This window comes from Onychomys torridus, chromosome 20 (genome assembly GCF_903995425.1).
Source record: "Onychomys torridus chromosome 20, mOncTor1.1, whole genome shotgun sequence".
Lineage (NCBI taxonomy): Eukaryota > Metazoa > Chordata > Mammalia > Rodentia > Cricetidae > Onychomys > Onychomys torridus.
Window position 1 is genome coordinate 48,364,269 of NC_050462.1, and position 20,215 is coordinate 48,384,483.

At 36.3% G+C, this 20,215-nt stretch overlaps 1 protein-coding gene across 1 annotated transcript; it reads right to left on the minus strand.

Moving 5' to 3' along the window:
* Positions 1 to 2,880: 2,880 nt before the first annotated feature.
* LOC118571127 (olfactory receptor 6C6-like) lies at positions 2,881 to 3,816 on the minus strand. The gene has a single exon (XM_036170042.1). It carries the CDS (start codon positions 3,814 to 3,816, stop codon positions 2,881 to 2,883), a length of 936 nt encoding a protein of 311 aa, XP_036025935.1.
* Positions 3,817 to 20,215: the final 16,399 nt, after the last annotated feature.

A 20,215-nucleotide genomic window follows, 5' to 3' on the forward strand; every position in this document is an offset into this window, starting at 1 on the left:
AGCTCTTTATAGATATCTAGTTGGTAAACAGGTTTTTCATGTCTGTACAATTCACTTTGTCCAAAGGACAGTGTCTTTTGCCTGGCAGAAGCATTTCAAATTCATGTGGTCCTATTTATTAAATGTTTATCTTTGTGCCTCTGCTAATGGTATTCTGCTCAGAAAATCTCTTCCTGTGCCAATGAGTTTAAGGTTATTTTCCACTTTCACTTTTATCAGATTTAGTGTATCTGGTTTAAAGTTGAGGGTTTTGATCCATTTGAAATAGAGTTTGGGAGTCCTTATCTTCTTATAGGAGGGAATAAAAGGTAGGGGAAGGGTGAAGGGGTGAGAGGAGGGAAGAGGGTGATGTGTGAGTGGTACATAAAATGGTACATAAATAAAAAAATAGAGTTTTGTGAAGGGTGATATTGGGATAAGTTGGGGAAGGAAGTTTAGTGAAGATCTTTGTGATCTGTTCAGGATGGGGGTCAGAGAGGAAAGGGAGAGCACTACAGGTCTCCTGCTACAGAGCTGGAATGAGAGGAGGGTGATTGGATCTCATGAGAAGCAGGAGGGGTCTGGGTCCACCTTCAGCTGACTTGCTGTCTTGGGATGGCTGACTCTGGTTAGCAGGGGTGCCAGCTGGAGCTGGGGGTCTGGGAAGAGCACAAGAGGGAGGAGGAAGGCTAGAAGTGGAAGATGTGTGAGATCCACAGGGGATGGGACCAGGAAGACAGGGAAGGCTGCCTCTGATGTTCTGCTGAAGAGCTGGGGCTGATATGGGGGACTGGGTCTGGGAAAACAGAGAGAAAGGTCTGCAGGTGGCAGCCTACTTGGTTGGAGGTCACATATTGGAACCCACTGCAAAAAAATGGAAACAACCTGAGTCCATATTTCCAGCTGGTGGGCTCTAAAAGAAGCAAAGGAATGTGGAATGTGCCCTATTTGAAATTTTCAATCTTATTCACCAGAAAAAATTTCATAAGCTTCTCTGCCCTGAGAATGGAACTCCTAAGATATAATGGAACTGTTTTTTTTTTTTTGTTTTTTTTTTTTTATTATGAATTCTGAAGCTAGAGTTTTCTCCAGTCCCACATGGGCCTGTAGCTGCTGAGACCAAAATAAACACACAGAGGCTTATATTAATTAAAACTCCTAGGCCACTAGCTCAGGCCTACCACTGACTACCTCTTATACTTAAATTAACCCATAATTCTTATTTATGTTTACCCATGTGGCTTGATACCATTTTCCAGTTCTTCCTTCACATCTTTCTTCCTCTGTGTCTGGCTGTTGACCCCTGACTTAGCCTTCCTATTCCCAGAATTCTCCTCTCTGCTTGTCCTTCTATACTATACTTCCTGCCTGGGTACTGGCCAATCAGTGTTTTATTTTTCAACCAGATCAGAGCAACACATTCACAGCATACAGAGCGATATCCACAGCAGAATTGTTCCTAGCTAGCAAGTGTCCTTTTTATTTTTCTATAAAGGCATATTGGAAAGACAGAGTCTTTTAGAGCCTGAAGGTTGTTCATACTCTTACTCCAACTGAAGTAAATGATTCCTTCTTGTGGATTGGAAAACTGTTGAGACAAAGGAAGAAAAGTTGTTTACCACAAGAGCACAGAGGCCACACTGCTACAGAAGATCAGAGCAGATTCACTGAGAAGCATGGGAAACTGAAGTATGTAAATTTGAGACAGCTAAGGTAAGGCATACACTGCTAAGTGTGCTGTTCTTTTCCTATGAAAGTCCAGAAAGGTGAGACCAATGAATAATCACCAAAGACCCCAGATGGAGATGGGTAGCGTCACAGCGTGACTAGAGGGAAACAATTCATTGTGGTGCCCTCTAGGTGCTCATGGGTGCACACTAGACCAGTACTAGTGTTTAAAATTATTTTATATTACTGTATTAAAATACATAATTAAATTTGTGTAAATTGACATAACCTAAATTGATAATGACATTTATCTCCTTATTTTAGTTTAATACATAGAAATATCTTCAAACTAAGGTATGGATGAAGAAGACATAGAATGACTTTTTTGGGTTACCATCACCCTCAACATCTACAAGTCATAAACCAAGAAAATAATTAGTACAAAACTCAAAGTTTAATTATTTTAAGCAAAATATCATCAAATTAAGCTAAGAAAATAACACACTCTTAACATACTTTTTCAGGGAAGTTTTTGCAACAGATTTCTAAATCTTTGAGATATATTATGGCATTGATAATAGGCTGTATATTTTCCTTTTTTTTAAAGAGTTTGCAGGAGGTGATGTTTTCTCCTTTAGTTTATCTTTCAATTACTAAATTTTCTTTCTCTCTCTGTCTCTCTCTGTCTCTCTCTCTCTCTTTTAACACAGGGTTTGTGTGTGTAGCTTTGTGCCTTTCCTGGAACTCACTCTATACTCCAGGCTGGCCTAGAACTCACAGAGATCTGTCTGGCTCTACCTCCCAAGTGCTGAGATTAAAGGCATGTGCCACCATGACCTGGGTTAAATTATTAAATTTTCTATCTGCTAGGACAATCCCAAATATGTCACGTCATAACCATCATTCTATCTGTGTCTCTTACAATGTAAATGCATGCAAAAAAGCTTAACTTGTAAAATCTAGCAAGTTTCAGCTGAATCAACACTTAGTATATGTCCATGAAAGTTCATGAGAATTCCCCTATAAACATATAATTTAATATTCTGATTTTGAGAGAGCACTTTCATCCCTCTCAGTTAGCAAGCTATGCTAAAAAAAAAAATGCAGAAGCACTCAGAGAGGCTTAGGAAACAAATGACTAAAACACTCAACAGTGAATTGGCTTAGGTCACAACTAAAACATTTGCGAGTAGTTCATGTTTCAACAAGGTATTATTTATGTCTAAATCTTGTCTAATGGTTTTTAAAAGAACAAAATCTAAGAAAAACATGTTTGAAAGCTTCCTTCACCTGCTGGTTCCTTAGAGTGTAAATGAAAGGATTTAGCAAAGGGGCCACAGAAGTGTTGAGCACAGCTATACCTTTACTTAGAGTCACCCTTTCCTTGGCTGATGTTTTCATGTACATGAAGATACAACTCCCATAAGTAATGGAGACAACAACCATGTGTGAGGAGCAGGTGGAAAAGGCCTTTTTCCGCTGTTGAGCTGAAGGGAACTTGAGGATGGTTTTGATGATGAGTGTGTAGGAGAGGATCACTAAGATCAAGGTGATGACCAGTGTCATCAGAGCCAAGGCAAAAGACATCAACTCTATTAAACTTGTGTCTGTGCAAGACAGCTGGAGGACAGCACTGTCACATACAAAGTGATCAACAGTTTTGGAAGCACAGAAATCCAGCTTGAGTCCCAAGAGCAAAGGGGGGAAAATGACTAATAACCCAGTCACCCAGGAGCTGATGACCAGCAGATGACACACTTTGTTGTTTATGATGATGGGGTAATGCAGTGGTCTGCAGATGGCAACATAGCGGTCATAGGACATGGCAGCCAGGAGGTAGAACTCTGTGGTCCCTAGCAGAAAAAAGAAGAATAATTGAGCTGCACAAGCATTGTACAAAATCATTTTCTCTCCTGAGAGAATGCTCATCAGGAACCTGGGGATGCACACTGTGGTGAATGCAATTTCTAGGAAGGAGAAATTCCGGAGGAAGAAATACATTGGAGTCTTGAGGTGGGGATCCAGCAGGGTGAGGAGGATGATCACTAAGTTCCCCATCAGGCTCAAGATGTAATTGAAAAACAAAAACAGGAAAATCAGAATTTGTAGCTGAGGGTCATCCGTCAGTCCAAGCAAAATGAACACTATCTCCACAGTTTGGTTCTTCATTTTTCTTGTTTCTTAGCAAATCTATAGAAAATACAAAACTGTTATCACACCAGGAAAAATACTTTTTTCTTTTCATCCATTAAAAATTATGTATCCATATAGTTAATAAATGCACAGATACTTTCAGAAATCAACATTCAAGTCACTCTGAAATGTGCTCTAACACATTCCTGTGATTGTCAGAGCTCTAAGATTTTTGTGGAGGAGTCATGCACAGCCTACTTGCCCATTATTGGGTCATTTCAAATGCTTGTACACTTCAATTATATTCACCTGTTGCTCTCTGTTCAAATTTTCATTCTAAATCCATATTCAAAATTTAACTTTGTTAATATCTCACATTAATTGTCAACTCACAATTAATTGATTTAATATTCTACAGAAATTATTTGATTTGCATTGGCCACAGTCACTACCATTTTAGAAAGACCTGTACTAGAATAGGAAATTTCTAAGGAGGCATGATTATAAAAGAGATATTTCACATATTAATGTAAAACAAGCAAGCACCTTCTATGCTAAGTGTGAGGGTGATTAGGCTGAAGCATTGGCTAGCACAAGTCTCAAAGCTGTGTCATCAGCTAAACCCACAAGAAGCACTGTCTCTCCTGAATGGTTTCCCATTACAGTCTTCTGGCTTACATCAAGTTTGAATGGGAAAAAGAAGTCTATCTGAATAATAAGAGTGATAATTAGTGTGTGTTTGAGTTAGAAAAGTGATGTTTCAGATAAGTATTGCAGCCACCTCCTGTCTTACAGTTGCATGTATTTGGACAACACCTGATTTTATCTTTGGATGAATATAGATTTATTTTAAGCATTCTAAAAAGACTTATTTTTGAGCTGAGGATCGAACGCAGGGCCTTGCACTTGAATAGGCAAGCGCTCTACCACTGAGCTAAATCCACAACGCAAAAAGACTTTTTATCTCAGAAGAATAGTTCTAGTTCTTTAATTTTTTGACTAATTAGAAAACCCACAAAACTTGGCCTTTTAAAATTATGAAATAGAGATAAATCAGTCAGTAGGTGCGATCTAAATTTCATATTTAGAAGTACAAATAAAAAAACCACCTAGACTAAATCAATAATCAGAATGCTCAATATACCAGTTAATTGCTTTTTGTCTTGTGGTTCTAAATCCAGGGCCTTGCACATGCTGAACAATTCTAAGCAATTATTGGGTTAGAGTGCTCTTGTCCAAACTCATAATTTCCTTTGTGGTTTATGATGTAGTGTTTCAGATAGTTAATAGAAACACACAGAGAATTATTTTTAATATTATATCTTAAAAAATATTGTATCTTTGTGAATATTTCTTACCCTTTTCTTTGATGGTTTATGTCCCTTGGGTGCCACTTACTTCACAGTACATTTCATTAGTAATTACTTTAATGATGATACATGCACTAGAGATAGTTGATCTCCTTATTAATAAAACTTAAAAACCTGTACGATTTAACAAAGAGCCAAAATAAATATAGTGGAAGCAGAGAAATATAAAACTGCCTTTGTGTTATGATCAATGAAATGTAAAGAAAGATAAAAATAAAATAAAAAAGTTCAAAACTACATCTGTAAATGTGTAGATAATACTAAAATGAGGAAACATTATATAATATATTTTAAATGTTTCTATTACAAATGCCTACCTCTTTGCAAATTTTTTAAGTTATAAGAATGTAAATTTATTTTTTAGTCAGGAAAGAGAATCTCAAGAAAAAAGAGATTACATTAGAGATTTCATGCTGACAGTTGTTGGAGGTACTGCTAATGAGATGAATTCTGGATAAATGTATGTCCTTATCAAAAAAATAATATTGAAATATCAGGTCAACAACCAATTATCAACCACTAATAATCATGTGTGTAAAAATCAGTATTTTAATATTCTATAGAGGTGACAAAGGATTTAAATATAAAGACATATTTAAGTTTGTGTTTATTCTCATAGATCAAAATAAGAGTGACTATTTTCAGAAGTCATAGCTTTGAAAATTCAGTTACATGAAAGTTTTTGAATGAACTTTTAAATCATCTTACTAAAACCTAAGTTACAACTGTTTGTTCTAATAAGATCTCGTTTTCAGGGCTGATCCTTGTTTTAGGAACTCTTTCCCATCTGTCTTTATATAAAACGTTATTGCAGTGTAGTTACTTTCAAGCATAGTTGTTAAATGTTCATTAAATTTGTGCAAAAAGTCCCCCAGAGGTTTAGTAAAACATTCAAGGAAAACATCTTTCTTGGTTGCTTTTGCTATTACAATACAATAGTCAAATCAATTTAACACGGACACACTAAGATCATATCTTCAATCTTGAAGATATTAACAAAAATATTTCTAATCTTTCAACCTTTAATGAATAAATTAATTTTAAAAGCTGAACACATAAAAATACAAAGAACTAAATCAAATTGGAAAATGAGATACTTTCCCAAGGACAGTGGCAGAAATCTTTAGTCAATATCCTAGATAGATAGACCTGAGTAAATCAAAGAACAGTAATAGTTCCAACATGTTTTCTTTCAAAATAATACATGGATTTCCCTTCATGTGTTATATTTTTTTAAGTCATTAAACTGTTGGATGGAGAATAAAATGTTCCTGTTTACACAGGTCATGTCAATGACAACACTGAATCAAATGCACAATCTTGTAATGAATTCCATCACACCAAGCTACAGATTTGTCCTACCTCAACAGTCACATTACCACGTATACTTATGGTGAAAAAAAAAATAATGTATGAAACAAAATGACACAAGCTAAGGAATGCAATTATGTTCATTAGATGAAATGTCACAGAATATTTAAAAAAATAAAACTTTCATTTTAGATAGATTGTATTGATTACTAATATTTCACCACTATCTACAAGTCAAATGTGAATGGTAAAACCACTAACCCTTTGATTGTTCTGCAGCTTTGTTAGTAAGTTACATGTGCAGATTTGAGCAAGCTTTCTGCACATGACCCAAACCATCACCCTTGTGTTCAGAGAGCATTGATGATCCCTCCCTCTCCTTCCCTAGCACCTCATTCTACCTCAAAATGCACGACTGAGCAAATGCTCTTTTATATTTACTATTTTTAATCAATTTATCCAGTTTTGATATGGAAATAAAGCACATTGCCCTCTGTTCTACAGTTCAATGCAGTTCACCTGTGAGATGTTATAAACCTTACTTAATGTGACATACAGTACTATATAAAATTTTACTGTCTTAAGAGACCATGGTGGATTTACTTCCTAGTGTCCTACAGGAAAATCTCACAAGAATAAAGAGTCCTCAGGGTAACTGAGATCTAAGAACATCATTTCCTGAGGGATTTCAAATTGTATGATACAGTAGTACTTTTTATAAAAACAGACCTGTGTATGAGTGTGCATGTGTATATACTCCCCACTCTTCTTTTAATACTCTTAATATTGCTTCCAGAGTATTGCTAACAGATTGCAACAATACTTGAATGTTTATCATGAACCTATGTTTTAAAATCACTGTTACATAATTATGAGTTTATTTCAATATGATACAAAAGATGAAAATATAAGATGGAAAAAGATAAGCCTGTTTTAGACACATTGATCTTAAGAGAAATGTGTTATCCTACCAACATATGGTTTCCTCTTGGTTTATTTGCATTAACACTGTATCCTGTCAAACACACAACAGTTTAAGGAGTCATTTCAAATTTAGTTACAGCTGTGCCATGTAGTCCTTTGTTGCATGAAACTTAGAAGGTCTTATTAATAAAAACTAACCGGGAGCCAGGTATTGGGGTGAATGCTGGGGTTAAAGGCATGGTACAACATGCCTGGTTTTTATCCAGTGTAGCTTTGAACTCACAGAGATCCAGATGGATCTCTGGCTCTGGAATGTTAGGATTAAAGGCATGTGCTACCATTGCCTAACCTCTGTGTTTAATATTATGGCTGTTCTGTTCTCTGACCCCATATAAGTTTATTGAGGTGCACAATATATCAACCACAGTTCCTCTTTGTGAACATTTATTATAGTTCATTTAATCACTTCTATAAGACAATGGCTTTCCCTTAACTTAACAATTATGGCAATGTATAAAATTATTGGAACTTGCTTTTATAAATGTAATTTTCATAATATTGAATGTTATAAGTTTAGACTTTTAGAATAAGTTCCTTAAGCTGGGATTGCTCATTCAAAATAAACACTACATTTATTTGTTCATTACCTCAAATTTTTTTTCTACATGGATTATTCAGTTTCCAAGAACAATGCATTTTCATATTTCTCAACATCACAATAAGCAGAGTGGGCTTTTATCATTTAAAAATGTATGTATTGCAGTGATAATTGAGAGTCATTTTATCTTTTAAAGTTTAATTTTTTTTTTTGTTTTGTTTTTCAAGACAGGGTTTCTCTGTGTAGCTTTGTGCCTTCCCTGGATCTCACTCTGTAGACCAGGCTGGCCTCAAACTCACAAAGATCTGCCTGCCTCTGCCTCCCAAGTGCTAGGATTGAAGGCGTGCGCCACCACCGCCTGGCCTTTAAAGTTTAATTTTTGAGATTATAATATAGTTACATAGTTGCCCCATTTCCTTTCCTTTCATAAATTTATTCTTGATCTTTTCAAATTCATGGCCTCTTTCTTCATTGGTTGTTGTTACATGCATATTATGATGGGCATATATGTTATGTTTGTAAGTACAACCTGCTCTGTCTGTATGTTACTTGTATGCATGTTTTCATGGCTGACCATTTAGTAGTGTATAAATAATTGTGTGTTCCTCCTTGAGAAAGACTATTCCTCCTGCTTTCAGCATTCTTTAGTTGCTCATTGTTCTTTATCTAGGGTTGAGGCCTCTTGGGCATCCCCAGTCCACAATAGATTATCTATTATTGTTGTCCTTGCTCAGCTCATGTTTAGTCAGTCATGTTGGTGAGAGTGTCATCACAGAACTTTTCTCAGATGACTAATGGAAGCAGATGCAGAGATCCACAGCCAGTCACTAGACAGAGCTCCAGAAGTCCAGTTAAAGAGAGAGAACAGAGATTCTATGAGCAAGTGTATCAGGAACATGATGAGGAAACATGCAGGGACAACCAAACCAAACTAGAGGGAACTCATGAAAGTTGGATCAATGGCTGTGGAACCTGCATGGGATTGGACTAGGCCCTCTGCATGGTGAGACAGCTTTATAGCATGATCTGCTTGGGAGGCCCCCTGGTGGTAGGATCAGAATCCATCTGGTGCATGAGCCAGCTTTGTGGAACCTTGAGGTAGGGGGAAGGGCTTGGACTTGCCTCTACTGAATGTTCCCATGGAGGCCTTGTCTTTTTGTGGGTGGAGTGTAGGGTGAGTTGGGAGAGGAAGTTTGGGAGGAGAGGAGGAGTTAAGAGGAGGATCTGTGATTGGGGTGAAAAATGAATGAAAAAAATTTCTTAATAAAAACTATTCATTTTATATAGTCAAAACTATCATTGTCTTTCTGCTTGAATGTGAGTAGTTAGAAGTATTTTCCTTATATTTAACTATTGATGAAATTCGCTTGTATTGTTTCCTTTTTTTTTTTTTTTTAAGATGTAGTGTTATGTCTACACACAAGAGAATAGAGCATCAGAACTCACAGGACTATAGTTTTCCACCATGATGGTGCAGGAAATTGAACTCAAGACATCTGGAAGAGTAGCCAGCACTCTTAATTATAGAGCCATCATTTCTCCATTCCCACATTTTCTATTAATACTATTTAGTTCCTCCACACACTTGAGTTTCTCAACCTACAGTCAGTTCTAAAACAAGTAATTGAAGTACAATTTATTTCTTTTTAAAATTGCTGTTTCTCTTAATAGTTTTAGTTTAAAATCCATTTTTATTTCTCCAACTTTCAAACATGTCATTGTGTAGAATTCCATTTGTCCTAGACCCCACTTACAGAATTTCAGTTTTGTTTCCATTGGCTTGGCTATTCATGCTCTTTAGCCTGCTGTGCTCACTGTGGACATAATGCCATCCCTGACGATTACAGATCTTCTTTTCAGCTTTTCCCTATAATACTTATAAAATATCTTTCCAAAGGTGGTGAGATCTCAAAAAGGTCAATTACAGGAAAGAAGTATGACTTCAACCAAGATTTTAAAAAAGAAAATTGCCTTTGTATTGCAAATAATGGTTATTTGTCCCTTTATCATTTAGAGTACTTGAAATGTTTGTTCAAACATTTAAAGTTGCTTGCTTGACAAGAAGTTATAATGAACAAGAGCATATGTAATTTATCTAAAAGAGGAGAAATTTCAGATAAAAAATCAGATGTCAAAGATAAAAACTAATTTCAGAGTCCATATAACCAAAGGTTCAAAAGACTATACTAGGAAATTATATCTTTTAACGTCTTAACATTTGGAGTGAAAAATTTAATTACACACACATAAGCGACCAAGAGGGAATAAGTACTTTATTTTTCATTTTAATTTTAATACATTCTCTATGCATTTCATATATGTCTACAATGTATCTTGATCATATCCATCCCTCAATCCTCCATAACTTCCTGGATCCCCCATCACATCTCTATATGAGCTTCATGTCCTTCTATTTCTAATATTTATTTATTCATTTCTTGATTGTGTTTCATTTTTTCTTTTAATGAAAATAGATTTTTTTCTGACCTACTATATACTTATTATGTTTTCTTTCCCTTTATTCTTCCAAGTTATTACCAATCTCCCCTTCCATTCATAGGGATCCTACTCCATTATGCATCTCATTAGAAAACAAACAGCCTTCCAAATGATAATAATAAAATAAAATTATAAATAAGATAAAATTTAACACATAAGAAGAAAATAAATCCAACAGAAGGAAAAGACTCCAAGGGAAAAAGAAACCACAAGAAACATATGATGCAGTGACCCACTTGTTACCACGCTCAGGAACCTCATTTAAACATTAATTCAGAAGACAAAATATTCACACAAAGGACCTATCAGATAAAAAGAGAAAAGAAAAACAAACAAAAATAAAAAATAAATTTAAATTGAAAGAACATGCCCTGACAGGCCACTGTGAGACAAGGAAACTTCTAAGATGCCTTCAGTTCTTTTTCTGTTGGCCATGTACTACTGGGCATGCAACCTACTATTAAGAGTACTTTGTTTCCCCATTGAGACTCCCTTGGAGAAAATTAAGTAGTAATTTCCAAGTGATTACCAACCTGAGATTGCTTCTGGTTCACATCTTTTTTTTTCCAGCTCTAGGATGCCAACTGGTAGAGATCCCTACAGGTCCTGTACATACATGCTGTCTCAGTCTCTGTGAGTTCATCAGTTATGTTGACTGAGAGGTCACTGTTTTCTTGGTATCCCTTACACTCTTTCTGCATCAACTTCTTCAAGTTTTTCTGACCCCTGACTGGGGAGTTTTAATGGAGACATCCCATTTACATCTGAGTATTCCAAGATCTCTCACATTCTGCGTAATGTCCAGCTGTGACTCTCTGTATTTATTACGATCTACTGCAGTAGGAAGCTTCTCTGATGATAGCTGAATAAGGCACTCATTTTTGAGTATAGCAGAATATCATCAGGAGTCATTTTATTTCTATGTGCTTTTTGCCTGTTTTTGAAGAACAGTAGTATTTTGTTTCTCCTAAGTCTCTGGGATGCCTATTGTCAGGTTATTGGTAACACAAGAAGTCTCAGGCATGGGTTCCACTTCATGTACCGGATTCAGTCAGGTCAGACATCAATGGTTATCCCCACAAGTTGTTTGCCACCATTCCTCTAGCACTTCCTGCAGGCAGGACACCATTGTAGATAAAAGGGTTTGTGGCTGGGTGGTACATTCCTTCTTTGGCATCCTGCAGAGTACCTTCCTATACTAAAGACTCAAGCACATCATGGTGAAACTTTTATGTAGGCATGGGATGATTTCTCCACATTCAATGAGTTATGTAGGTGTTGTCTTCAGCAAAGGGCCTTGCAGTCAGTTTGTGGAGAGCCACCCATAGTCTTGTCAACAGTCTGGGTTTGTGGGTTTGTTATTTTCTTTCCCTTCTTTATTTTTCCTCTTTGGATTCCTATGGACTCATTTGGCCAACAACCCAAACAGATGTAATCCAGTTCCAGTACTGAAAGCTTCATTTGGAGGCAAGATATAGCCAATTGGGGCTCTCTGTCTTTCCCATTTTTGGATGATTTTGTTTAGATCACCTTCATATGGGTATATATTTTAAGAGGCTTCTGCTATATTAGGTGTACACAAGACTCCTCAAATAAGTTTTCATTTATACTATCTTCCAATATTGCCAACATTATCCCCCTCCTCCTTCTTTCTCCCCCTCTGCAGTTCACCCTTCCATTTCAGTGCTCTCTAACCCATACATAAATATCTATTCTATTTTTCCTTTTTGGGAATCTTTCTGTCCCTCCTAATTTTGTACTCTATATCTACCCTCTGTGTTTCTATGGATTGTAGCTTGGCAACATACAGCCACCATAATTTACCAACAAATAGAAAATACAACAGAAATCAAGGAAGCAAAACCCGTTCAACAAAGACAATACTAGATATAAGCAGCTAGAATTACAATCATCCCAAACCCAGATGCATAGACACTATTGTAAAAACACAATCAACAATGGCAGGACAGTAGGTCTTCACAAGAGCACAGCAACAGGAGGCCCTGAGATATGAAATAAAGTTGAAGCACAAGAAAAGGGTTAAAAAATAGCTATCAGGAATATGTTCATGGTCCTTAAAAAGAATTTCAATAATCCCTCAATGAAGACTGTGAAAACAAAAACAAAGAGTGGATTGAAATTATGAAAACAGCTCAGACATGAAAATGAAAATATCATCAATAGAGAAGACACAAACTTAGCAAATTCTAGAAATGAAAAATTTAGAAAATCCAACAGGAGCATCAGAGACAAGTCTACCAACAAGCTAAAAGATATAGAAGACAGAATCTCAGCCACTGAAGACAAACTAGAAGAAGTGGATAATTTCATGAAAGAAAATGTTAAATCTAAAAAAAATATATTCAGGCACAAATTAATCAGAAAATCTGGGACTCCTTAAGAGGTCTAAATCTATGAATAATAAGAATAGAGGAAAGAGAAAAAACTCAAGTCTAAGGCATAGGAAATATTTTCAACAAAATCATGAAAGAAAATTTCCCCAAACAGAGTTGTCTATCAAAATATAGGAAACATATATACAAGAAATAGACTGTACCAGAAAAGGAATTCTCCATGACACATGATCAAAACACTAATTGCACAGAAGAAAGAACGAACATTTAAGAGTACCCAGGGAAAATAACCAATAATATATAAGCAGACCTAATAGAGTAACACCTGACCTCTCAATGGAAACTGTAAAAGCAAGAAGGGCATGGAGAGATGATCTACAAACTCTAAGAAACCACAGATTCAAGCCCAGATTACTTATTATACCCAGTAAAACATTCAGTCACAATAGACGGAGAAAGACAATTCACAATAAAGCCAAATTTAAGCAATATTTATCAACAAATACAGACAGCACTGGAAGGAAATAATCAATCTTAAGAGGCATAAGTGAGACAGTTGTGTAGCTTGATCTGCTTAAGGCGCCCCCTGGCAGCAAGATCAGGATACATCCCTAGTATATGAGAAGGCTTTTTTTTGTAGCCAGCTACCCATGGTGGGATACCTTGTACAGCCTTGAGGCAGGAGGAGGGGCTTGGACTTGCCTCTACTGAATGTACATTGTTCTGCTGACTCCCCATGGGAGGCCTTACCTTCTTATAGGGGGGAATGGAGGGTAGTTTGCAGGGGGGAAGGCTAGAGAGAAGGAAGGGAGAGAGAGGAGGATCTGTGATTGGTATGTAAAATGAATGAAAAATTTCTTAATGAGAAAAAAGAGGTTAACCAAACCAAATAAAACACAAGGATAAATAATCTCAGGTAAGGAAATCAAAGTGATGGAAATAAAATACATACTTCAAAAAATAACAGGAACCAACAAATCTTCCTCATTGATATTTCTAAATACCAATGGTCTTAGTTTCCTGCTAAAAAGAAACAGATTTGAGATTGGATTTGAAAACAGGATCCATCCTGCTGTATCTAAGAGAGACATCTTAACCTCAAGAATAGACAACAGTTAAGGGTGAAAGGATTGAAAATGATATCCCCAAGCAAACAGACCCAAGAAACAAGTTGGCATAGCCATTTCAATATCTGACAAAAGAGACTTTCAACCAAAACTAATCCAAAGAGATAGGGAAGGATAGTACTGACGGATCCTGAACCAGCCATTTTCTGTAAACAGGAAAGACTTTCAGTAGAGGAATTAGAACCCCCAACCCAGTCACATAATCTTTGACCTACAATTTACTATGCCTGAAAAATATGTTGGGACAAAGGTGGCAAGGAATTATGGGAGTGGTCAATCAATCACTGGTCCAGTTTGAGAACCAAGCTATGAGAGGGTCAGGAAACTGCCTAGAAGGCCAGGACCCAGAGGCTGGACATCCCAGAGACCTAGCATAGAACCAAATATGACTGACAAAAGAAAGAATGTCAATAAAATGATTCCTCATGATATTCTGCTATACTCATAGAACATTGTCTAGCCTAATTGTCATCAGAGAGGGTTCATCCAGCAATTGATGGAAACAGATGCAGAGACCTGTAGGCAAACATTAGACAGACCATTGGGAATCCTGTGGAAGAGGGGGAGGAAGGATTGTGGGATCCAGAGGGGCCAAGGACACCACAAGAAAACCCACAGAATCAACTAACCTAGGCTCATAGGGGCTCATAGAGAACCAGAGAACTTGCATGGAACTGACCTGTCCTTTGCATACATGTTACAGTTGTGTAGCTTGTTCTTCTTGTGGGATTCCTAACAGAAGAAATATGGGTTGTCTCTGATTCTGTGACCTGCTTTTGGAACCCTTTCCTCCTACTGGGTTGACTCATCCAGCCTTTGTAGGAGAGAAGGTGCCTAGTCTTACTGCAACTTGATATGTCATAACATGGGAGTCCTGTACTTTTTTTGAAGAGTACATTGAAGGACTGGAGGTCAGGGGAAGTAGAGGTTGTGGGGAAGGACTCAAAGGAGAGAGGGGTAGGAGGGGAAACAGTGATCGGGCTGGGAAAAATAATTAATTAATTGATTAACAAAAAATCATCAAAGGAAAAATTCACCAAGAGGATATTCTAATTGTATTTTATGTATCAAGCAAGAGGGCACCCAAGTTTATAGAAAACATACTACATCTTAAATCACATATTGTCCTTCACACACCAAAAGTAAGAGATTTTAATTCCCCACTCTGGCCAAAGGTTATCCAGACAAAATCTAACAGAGAAATACTAGATCTAAATGATGTCATAAACAAAATGGACCTAGCAGATATTTCACTCAGACATAAAAGAATATAGCTTTTTCTCAGTAGCTCATGAAACTGTTCAAAATTATGTGCTTGGACACAAAGCAATCATCAAGACACAAGAAAAATTTAAAACACCCTGCATCCTATTGGCCAAGCATGAATTAAAAAACAGAATATCAATAACAACAAGAAGTGTACAAACTCATGGAGACTGAACAACTCATTACCGACTGAAAAAATGAGATTAGACAGAAATTAATAAATAAATTTAAAACTTTTAATAACTGAGGGAAAATGAAAAAGCAACATATCCAAACTTTAGGATACAATGAAGGTGATTCAAATAGGTTAGAGCACAGCATTAAGTGCCTACATAAAAATTTGGAGAGATTTCATGTTAGTAATTTAATGACATACCTGAAAGTTTTGAGAAAAAAGGAAAAAATGATGCCAAAAAGGAGTGATATCAAGAAATAATAAAACTCAGGCCTGAAATCAATAAAACACAAAAAGACAAAGAACAAATAAACACTAAAAGAATCAATGAACCAAAAAATTGGTTCTTAGAAAAAAATCATTAAGATTTTTTGACAAAACCTGTGTCAAATTACCCAAAAAGTATAGAGAGATGATCCAAATTAACAAAATTAGAGACAAGGAGGAAGTCCAGAGAATCATAAGGGCATACTTTAAACCTGACTTCATCAAAATGGAAAATCTAAAATAAAGGATAATTTTCTTTATATGTATCACCTACAAAATTTAAATCAAGATAAGGTGAGCAATTTAAGTAAGCCTATTACCCCTAGAGAAATAGAAATAGTTATCAAAAGTCTATTAACCCAAAAGACCCAGGACCAGAAGATTTAGTGCAAAATTTTACCAAATATTAATGATGAATGAATGCCAATACACCATAATTATTCCACAAAATAGTGGAAGATAAATTTCCCACTTCATTTTATGAGGTCACAGTTACCCTGATGCCAAATAAAGACTCAACAAAGAAGAGAATTACAGATGAATTTCCCTTTTGAACAAAGATAGAAAATATTCAATAAAGTACATGCAAACCTAATCCAAGAACATATCAAAAAGAGGCTCCATCCCAGAGATGCAAGAATATGTCAACATAAGCAAATTTATTCACATACTCCACCAAATAAACAAACTGAAAAACAAATATGACATTATCACTTCATTAGAAACAGAAAAGGTCTTTGACAAACTACAATACCTCTTCATGATAAAATTCCTAGAGAGACTAGGGATACAAAGGACATAACTCAATATAAAAAAGGCAGTTTATGACAATCCCATAGCCAATATCAACTTAAATGGAGAGAAAAATCAAAGAATTATTAATGAAATTGGGAAAAATAATAGGTTGCCCATCTTTCCATTCCTTTTCTTTATAATCCTTCAAGTCTTAGCTAGAACAATAAGACAACTGAAGAAGATCAAAGGGATAATACAGACACTAAGAACAAAACATTAATAAATGGGACTCCATGAAACTGAAAAGCTTCTGCATGGCAAAGGATGCCATCATTTGGATGAAACAACAGGCTACAGAATGCAAAATATTTTTATTAACTCCATGTCTTATAGCTAATATCTAAAATGGATAAGAACTAAAAAACTGGAAATCATTAAAACAAACAATCTAATTAAAAATGGGGTACAAAACAAAAAAGGTCTCAAGAGAGAGAACTCACATGACTGAGAAGCACCTAGAGAATTCTTCAACATCCTTAGTCATCTGGGAACTGCAAATCAAAGCTACTTTGATATTTCATCTTAGACCAGTCAAAATGGCTCAGTTCAATGAAGCAAATGATAGTTCATGCTGGTGAGCATGTTAAAAGGAGGAACACTCATCCATTGTTAGTGGGAGTGCAAACTTCTACAACCACTATGGAATATCAGCATGGCAGTTCCTAAGGAAGCTGGGAAAGGATCTACCTTAAGATTTAGCTATACTTCTTTTGGGCATAAAACCAAAGGAATCTTCATCCTACTGTAGAGACACCCACCTAACTGTTCATTGTCGCTTGATTTCTTTTTTGCCAGAAATTGAAAACAGCCCATATATTTTCAATGGATGAACAGATCAAAACAATGTGATACTTTTTATACAATGGTGTATAAATCACCCATCAAAAAATGAAATCATGAAATTTGCAGGTAAATTGATGGAGTTAGAAAAACAAATCCGCCTGGGTGTGGTAACTCAGACCCAGAAAGCCAAATATGGTATGTATTCACTGATATGTGGATGTTATCTGTTAAGTCTTCAATAATTAAGCCACAATCTGTGTAAACACCATGGTTAGGTATAGTGTGAGGGACTAAGAGAGAGGGACGGCTCTCCCTAGGAATGGGAAATATAATAGGTTGCTATGGATGGAACTGGGGGGTGTGGAACAGGAGAAAAAATGCCGAGAGGAGGAAGGGGGGATTGAACTAGGAAATGAGGGGAAGGATAGCTAATACTAAGGGCCATTCGAGAGGTTGTGTGGAGACCCCATACCGTATAAGCTTCCCAACATAGAGGAAGGCAACATAAAATAAATCATCAAATAATGGGGACAATGGAGTCTCACCTGTACATCTTTCATCACCATACGAAGCTTTCAGTCCTGGAATGGATTACATTTAATTGAGTTGTTGACCAAAGGGGCCCCGTGGGAACCCTGAAAAACCCATGCTCTTGCAAGGGTGTCTTAGGGTTTCTATTGCTGCAACCAAACCCCATGACCAAAGAGGAAGTTGGGGCGGAAAGGGTTTATTAGGTTTTTACTTCAACATTGCTGTTCATCACTGTAGGAAGTCAGGACAGGAACTCAAAATAGGGCAGGATCCTGGAAGCAGGATCTGATACAGAGGCCATGGAGGGGAGCTGCTAACTGTCTTGCTTACCCTGGCTTGCTCAGCCCTCCATTTTATAGAACCCAGGACCAGCAGCCCAGGGATGGCACCACACACCATGAGATGCTGCCCCTCATTGATCACTAAATGAGAAAATGTGTTACAGCTGGATCTCAAGGAGGCATTTCCTCAGCCGGAGCTCTTTCCTCTGATGACTCTAGCTTGTGTCAGGGTGACACCCCAAACCACCCAGTACAAATGCTACTGATTGTTTTTCACAACTGATTGTAAGGCCCTATTGCTGAAGAAAACATCTATACAAATCACTGAATATGGAGTGGAGCTAGTGCCTACTAGAGTCTATCCCTACTGATTAGTGTACGTGGTACCTGGAGCTATTTTGCAAAACCAAAGGAGACTCTTTGTTTTGTCCTATTCTGATTTGTTTGTTTGTTATTGCTTCATTTTGTTATTATTTTTATATGCCCATTTGTTTTCTAAAGAGAAACAGAAAGCAGGTGGCTTCAGATGAGTGTGAGGTGGGGAGGATCTGAGAGCAACAGAACGAGGAAAACCTATAATCAAATATATTGCAGAGAAAAAAATCTGTTTTCTATAAAAGAAAATAGAGACAAAACCAAAAATAATCACTGAAATGTGAAAAGAATATCGAAATATTAACATAGATTTTCAAAATGCTTTATGAAAGAAGGTACATAGATGAAAAAGTATTAGTGTCTATTATGGTTACTTTTTTAAATTCTGATAGCAAAACAAAAAATAACTTTGAGGTCCCTAGTGAGTTTTGATCCAACTAAAATTTCCCATTAAGAGAAGGACTTGATTATTAAACTATTTTTTGTTTCACTAGTGAATACACTCACACACACACACACACACACACACACACACACACACACACACACACACATCCTTCTTTGCTCACCTGTTTATGTTCACCACACACTTATTTCTGAAACAAACAGGTAAGCAAGTTTGAAAATAATAAATTCATGGATAACATTTTTATTTAGTAATCATTCCCAATCATCTTTCATCAGCTCAAACCAAAAAAGCTAATCACAAATTATCTCTCATTAGCTCAAATTCTACAAGCTAACCAAAGATTTTAAAGCATCAATTACCTATTGTGTTACTAATTTTCAAAATTAACTGTACTAACATTGTCAAGGGAATGACATATTGTGAGCAATGCCTTGTGGGAGTGTGAGGAGGCTCCAGAGGGAAAAAAAGGCAGAGGGTGTTTTACCTCAGGTGCATTTTGTTCCCTGGATTATTCTTGGATGTGATTTCATGCGTTCTGTGACAAATATTTACATTCAATTTACAGGATATTTTTATTCTTGTTGGATATCAGATCATAGCTATAGAATCCAATCTGGCCAATATACAATGAATAGGGCCTTCTGCCTTGCTTTCATAGTTTCCCAGATACATGTTTCAATTGCTTTGTCCTGAGCATATTTTGATAAATTGTAGCTCTGTTAATATTAATAAGTGCCTAGTGATATTTATTTACATGTTTCTCTGATCATTCTTTTTCACCCTGTGAACTCAAACAACCTTCCTCGGATCATTGCATTCTTTGTTTCATTCATGTATAAAAGTACTCTGAAACTAAAATAGGGTTGTCTGCAGCATTAGACTGTAGCCCGCCCCATTCTTGCAGATCTTCAGATCCAACAGACAAGATCTGCACAGGTTGGCTGAAAAGTTGACAATTAATCAGTAAGCCTAACACATTTTCTTTTAGATATGGCTAGAACTTGTAAATTATAACTGAAACTTTAGACTTATAAATAAATACTTTCCATAAAATATTTACAACTATGATTATGTATATATCATGTTCAATGATGGATATATGCATTCATAGATGAAAAACTACAAAAGTGGATAAACTCTGCTATAATTTTCTTTTAATTAAAAATACTACATTTTAAAGAATTTATTCTGTCCATGAGCTATGTGTGTATGAAAAATCACAGCAACATCTCTGATGGAGATCCAAGGAAAACTTCAGGAGTTGTTTTCTTCTTCTACCTTGTGAATCTGGGACCAAACCAAATGTAGTCAGGATCTAGTATGAAAAGTAATGATATATATGTATTAGGAAAACTTCTTATCTGGAATCT

What these genes read in the sequence shown, in the direction of transcription:
- LOC118571127 (XM_036170042.1), bottom strand. Translation starts at nt 3,816, where the DNA reads ATGAAGAACCAAACTGTGGAGATAGTGTTCATTTTGCTTGGACTGACG.